This window comes from Phragmites australis, chromosome 21 (assembly GCF_958298935.1).
Source record: "Phragmites australis chromosome 21, lpPhrAust1.1, whole genome shotgun sequence".
Lineage (NCBI taxonomy): Eukaryota > Viridiplantae > Streptophyta > Magnoliopsida > Poales > Poaceae > Phragmites > Phragmites australis.
In genome coordinates this window covers 4,136,797-4,143,067 of record NC_084941.1, presented here as the reverse complement: position 1 = coordinate 4,143,067, position 6,271 = coordinate 4,136,797, and the positions used below count along the sequence as shown (strand labels likewise).

Genomic DNA, 6,271 nt, shown 5'->3' with positions numbered 1-6,271 from the left:
GTTGATGATGCGTTCGACAATCTCTAGAGACCACTCGTGGATTCGGACTCCCTCCAAGCATAGCTAAACACGATAGAATAGGGCCACTCCTAAGGCCTAGATAAGGCTCCTTCATGGACAGAGATGGACCTCAACCCTATTTCGCTTGATCTTCTTCTTCTTCTTGGTCATCGTGTTGTAATGCTTCTTGTTCTCAAACTTGATGAGAAAAGGCTCACATGAGTGCTTGGAGATGACCACCTCACCCCTATGTAGCCTGAACTCATCAAGGATATCGTCTTCAATTTGCCTCTCCCTTCCGCTCGGGGTCAGGCTGACAGCCCACAGCACAAGGGCTAGCCCCTCCCATTCCTTGATCTCATGCGCGCACTCAAAAGACGTGGGGATGAGGCAAGTGTCTCCATCCAGCCTAGTGCCCGGGGCGTCGAGGGAGGCCATTGTAGTGTAGGGAAGAGGACGCGAGTCTTGAGATCGTCAGAGGGGCTGTGTTAGAGAAGGGTGATGTGGCCTTTTGCGCAGCGTAGAGCCTAAAGCGGTGAAGCTGGAGTCCAGGTGGGGAGATGGAGCAGCCAACCTAGCCACAAAGGGGATTGGGCGGGGCGGGTGTACAGGAGGTTGGGTGTCTTGACGGCGAGGAAGGCGGGAGACTGGGTCAGGGCGATGCCTGTAGTTGCAAACCCGGTGCCTGGAGCATCGGCAGCTAAGACAACGAACTGGGTCACTGCACGAGGAAGCCCGTTGGTCATGAGCCAGGCAAACGGCGTAGCGGCTGCAGAGGAGCTCAGTGAGGATGGGCTTGGGAATAGTGGCTAGGCACCGGCTAGAGGTGCACCTTTTGTAGAAGTGGAGAGCCGCTTTGAATGTCCCCCATTATACCACCAAAATCTTTTGCGTAACGGCATCCACTCCAAATCCAGGTCGATCTCGAAGGGGCAAGCGGCAGCGAGGCGCCTAAAGAGGAGTCAATACGACGTGATGCATAGGCAAGGTGATAGGACACCGTGGTAGGGAGGGGTAGCACGAACTAGAGGCATGATGAGCACGCCGCTTGATGAGGAGGGTCTTGGAGTTAACTTGGGGCGCATGCGGAGTAAATACTACATGACGTTGTTGGGTTACAAGCTAGTCGTAATTGAAGACAATAGATTAGCCTTTGACGACAGCAGCGAAGGACTGTGAGGTGGTGGAGGCCAGTGAGGGAGTCTCTGGGACTATGAGGACTCTCCAGAGGCCGGATCTAGGGAGTGGAGGTGGAGGAAGGGGGTGACAGTGGAGTAGAAGTCTAGATCTAGGAGGGCTTGGTTGGGAGGAAGCATGGCACACAAAGGGGAAGCAGTTGGACAGATCTAGGGATGGTGTGACGATTTGGGGGGGGGGGTGCCATCGCTAGAAGGAAAGGCGCGAGGTCGGGAGGCTGGCCTGGGGGGGGGGGAGCAGGGGCACCGGAGGTGCGGGGGGAAGCTCAGGCTCTCTCATCTCCTTGTCCTTACCAGTGGTGTGATCGACCGCATGGCGAATGCATGGTGGCTTTCGAAATGGACTTTTACTAGAGTGCATGCTTTGCTTGGTGGCATACAAGTGAGATCCATCCCAAAATATTGCAGGTCAACATGTACATGTACTTGTGGAATGGAGCCAGGCTAAGATGAATATCATATAATCCTCTTCAAGTCAACTTGTGTAGCATGGTACAATTTACGTTAGATGCTCTCACTACATAATTTAGTTTAAATGTTCCCTATATCAATTTACCTTAGATGCATAGATGCTCCATCTATAGATGCTTCCTGCATTGTGAGCCTATAAATAGTATCGCCCACTACATTTTATGGGCACCGATTTTGTTCACATCTTATCCTTGTGTTCTTCTCTTGCTCTGCATATATCCTCTCTAGCAAAGCTTGCTGTATATTCACTATCCACAACAATGGCTTCAGGTGCGGCAGCTGCTTTCAAGGCGGCCGCCGTGGTTTCCGTTTTCGCCGTGCTGGCCCTGTCTTCCCATGGGCATCCGAAGACGGGGCCACTATGCAGCCAATGTGCATCGCAGTGCAATACAAATTGCACTGCCAGCGCTGCCGCGAACTGCAACAGTTACTGCAGCGCCCCATCCGGGTGCCAGAGCTGCATAGATCAGGTCCTCCAAGGGTGCCAGAACTGCTGCAACAATAGCACAAGCAGCTCTGACTGCTGCGGCAACGGCTGTGCCGGCGACTGCGTGACATGCGGCTGTGACTGCAACAGCATCGTCGGAATTCGTTGCGCGCCAGCCTGCAAACCCAACTATTTAGCATGCCAAGCTTGCAAGAACGCGGTTGGCCAACAGTGTCATACCTCTTGCAACAGCGCCTGCAACGATAACTGCGTGAAGAAAGACCATGGATGTTGAGCTTTGGTCAGTGTGTATGCTTGTGCAGTTGTGCATCCATGTATGGATGAGTCTGTCGTTGTAGTATCCAATAATATGAAGAGACGTACCTCTGAATCTCTCTCTGATCGATCTGGGGTATGTCTATCATAAAGTATTTAGCAATGTACTGTTTCAGTATTTTATATGGAAAACAAGTTTTCTCTTAATCCTTAAGGCATCGTGTTTATCAATTTACTTAACTCCATAAAATAGTTTTTATCCATTTGTTATTACTAGGCTCCTTTTATCCGGAGGGTTCTTTAAAACCTATTTAGGCTCACCACTCTCATAAGGATTTGCCAGTGGAATACCATGTCCTCCCTTTGTTTTTATCCACTTAACCTCATGAACTTTCAATACCGGTTTAATTTTCGGGTTTTCTGTTCAGCAACCGGTCATTTAGATTTGGCCAATGGCCGGATTTTCATTCGTCAGATTCTTGTTCCGCTAAGAGGCACGAATTGTTCCGGTAAGAGCCGTGAATTGTTCCAGCATGTTAACATTGTTGTTCCACTAGAAGGTTCAAAAATCTGTTTATTGGCCGAATGAAATGATATTTTTGTTCCGCTAAGAGTCGTGGATTATCCACATCTGATCTTTGTGTTCTGCATATATCCTCTCTAGCAAAGCTTGATGTATCCACTATCCATAACAATGGCTTCAGGTACGGTTGCTTTCAAGGCGACCGCCGTAGCCCTGTCTTCCCCGGGAGACCCCAAGACGGGGCTACTATGCAGCGTCTGTGCATCGCAGTGCAATATAAACTATACTGCCATCACTGCCACGAAGTGCAGCAGTTACTGCAACCCCAGCCGGGAAAGGCTAATCCTGCATGATCTGCGCACACATGATTAATCTCATCCGTTCATATTTCGTATCTAATATTTATTTATCTGTTGATTCTTTTATTTATTTTATATATATTTTTTTAATTTTTTTAACATAAATTTTAATATAAATAAACGATCTTGATAGCACATACATAAGTAAGGACTAGTGAAAATGACTTAGGTCCTCTAGCGTGCCAGAACCGTTGCAACAATGGCACAAGCAGCTCTGTATGATGTGGTAACGCGGTTGTGCCAACAACTACGTGACATGCGCTGTGACTGCAATATCGTTGAAGGAATCAGTGACGTTCTAAGAGAAGAGTGAATTAGGACACTTAGAATCTATTTGGCTCAAAAAACTACACAAGATAAACCTATATCAATTTCTATCTAAATATGCTCTAAGTTTATCTAGTGTGTTTACTCTACCGATTAAAACGCTTGTAACCTATCTAAGAAGGTAAATTACAAGCATGTAAATGCGAAAACGTAAATAAGATAGAGAGAACAAACTCGGTATAAGGATGTTTATCCTATGGTATCGATGGTATGAGTATCACCTCTAGTCCACGTTAGAACTCTACAAAGGATATGCTCCCGGTCAGCACCCGATCATAACTCTTATGCTACTAAGTCGCAAAGACAAGGCCTCTAGTCGGATGAGCCACCAAGGTAAGGTCTCACCACTAGCCTCTTTTCCGGTTCTTTACCGTCGTGATCACTTCGAAGCTTAAGCCATCAAGTTAAGGGTCTTCGTGTCCCCGTACAATTGCCTTGCCGCCACTCCACATCAAGTCGAAGGGTCAACAAGCTTGCCGGCGAGTCACTAAGACTCCAAGGTACCAGCATACCACTTGGTAAAAGATTGGATCATTCCTTGATCCACTCTCTAGGCAGCAATCACCTAGCAACACTCTCTCTAGGCCTATAAACACTGATCACTCACTAATGTTGTACTTAATTGCCTTGGATAATCACATTAAGTACTTTGGTGGCTTGGATGTCTTCTCAAGTGTGTATGAGCTTCCTCTAGACTCTAGCAGCATGCCACACCTTCAAATAACTGAGTGTATGAGTATTTATACCGCGCACTAGCCGTTAACCCAACGGCTTAGAAAAGTTGTTAACACCGGATCATCTGGTGAATACACTCTCACAAACTAGTCGTTGAAACCCTACTCAAGCCTCTGTGAACACCAGATACTCTGATGTATACTTCATCTTCATCACCAGACTATCCGGTGAGTTATCCTGAGCCATCCGAACCATTCCTTCTTCTCTGTGCAAATTACTCCGGTGTTAGCATCTGGTGCACATCACTTCATTACCTGACTATCCAGTAGGTTATTCCATTATGACTTCTGGATAGAAATACTCTGGTGTTGCCATGCTTCGATCACCGGACTATCCAGTGAGGCTTAGCCTTCATTCTTCAGCATAACACCCTTCTCTGGAATAATTACTCCGGTGAGCACACTTGCTAATCACCAGACCTTCTGGTGAGGTCTTCAGGCATCTCTCCCCTTTGTCAAATATGCTCCGGTGAGTTCAACATCTAGAGCATCAGACTATCCGGTGAGACAAGTCTTCCTGGGACATGTTCAATTTGACCAAACTTTATTCCGGCTGCGGTGGCTTCTTCATGTATTGCATCTAGATACAAGTCTACTTTCAATGATAATAATTTCTTATTGCATAAGTTTAAAAATGGCAAAGTTATAACTAAACTCATTGGAACTCAAGCTAAGGGCAAGCTTTCTAGGCAACTTTGGGTGCCGAAAGCTCTTGTAACTCATGTCAAATGTATCAACCTTGTTTGCGTACCTAAGCCACAAACTTGATCTCTTATGTGTAGGTGAACTACAAAGGGTGGCAAGCATTGATGCTTGATAGTAGATATACATAACATATGACTAACAATGTAAAAATATTTACCTTACTAGAAGATAAAGTAAGCGATTATGACAAAGTCATCTTTGGTGATAACTCTAAGGCAAATGTAGTAGGTTTGGGTAATGTGGCAATCTCCAATGATCTCTCTATCTCTAATATTCTTTTAGTTGAGTCTCTTAGTTTTAATTTGCTTTTCGTAGCTCAACTGTGTGACTTAGTCTTTACATGCTTATTTAGTGATGTTGATGTTATTATAACTAGAAAGAATCATGATGATCTAATCTATAAAGACTTTAGACATGGACATATCTATCTTATAGATTTTTCCTTTAATGAAGCTAGATTGACAACATGTCTCTTTACAAAGACACATATGGGTTAGCTTTGACATGTCGACTTGCACACATTGAAAGAGCCAACTCAAGGTGTTCAAAAATGGAATGGTGGTTGGTTTGAAGGAAGTGGTATTCGAGAAAGACAAGTTGTGTAGTGCTTGCCAAGTGAGGAAGCAAGTTGCAAGCTCTCATCCATACAAGTTCATCATGTCTACGTCAAGACCTTTAGAGCTACTACACATGGACCTCTTTGGACCACTACCTACAAAAGTCTTAGCGGTAATCTCTATTGCCTTTTCATTGTTGATGATTATACAAGGTACATTTGGACTTTCTTTTTAAATGACAAGAGCAATACCGTTGAGATCTTTAAAAAGTTCGTAAAGAGGACTCAAAATGAATTTGAGGCCACAATTATGAAGATCCGGAGTGATAACGGGACGGAGTTAAAGAACACTCAAGTTGAAGAATTTTGTGAGGATAGAGGCATCAAGCATGAATTCTCATCAACCTACACCCTTCAACAAAATAGCATGGTGAAGAGAAAGAACAAGACATTGATCACACTTGTAAGAGCTATGTTGGATAAGTATGGTACACTAGAGAAATTTTGGGCGGAAGCAACCAACACAGTGTGGCATGCATCCAATTGAGTGTATCTCCACTGACTATTGAATAAGACATCATTCGAGCTTCTCATTGCGAGGAAAAGAGAACGTATAGGAAAGTTTGAGCGTCGTTGTGATATTAGTTTTTTTGTTGGTTATGCATCTAACTCCAAAGTATATTGAGTATTCAATAAT

At 45.0% G+C, this 6,271-nt stretch overlaps 1 protein-coding gene across 1 annotated transcript; it reads left to right on the top strand.

The window, feature by feature from the left end:
• The first annotated feature begins 1,829 nt into the window (after positions 1-1,829).
• On the top strand, positions 1,830-2,571 carry LOC133903967 (uncharacterized). The gene has a single exon (XM_062345465.1). The coding sequence runs from the start codon at positions 1,928-1,930 to the stop codon at positions 2,387-2,389; it is 462 nt and encodes a 153-aa protein (XP_062201449.1). The 5' UTR covers positions 1,830-1,927; the 3' UTR covers positions 2,390-2,571.
• The last annotated feature ends 3,700 nt before the right edge of the window (positions 2,572-6,271 follow it).

Coding starts and splice junctions, on each gene's coding strand:
- LOC133903967 (XM_062345465.1), top strand. CDS start 1,928: ATGGCTTCAGGTGCGGCAGCTGCTTTCAAGGCGGCCGCCGTGGTTTCC.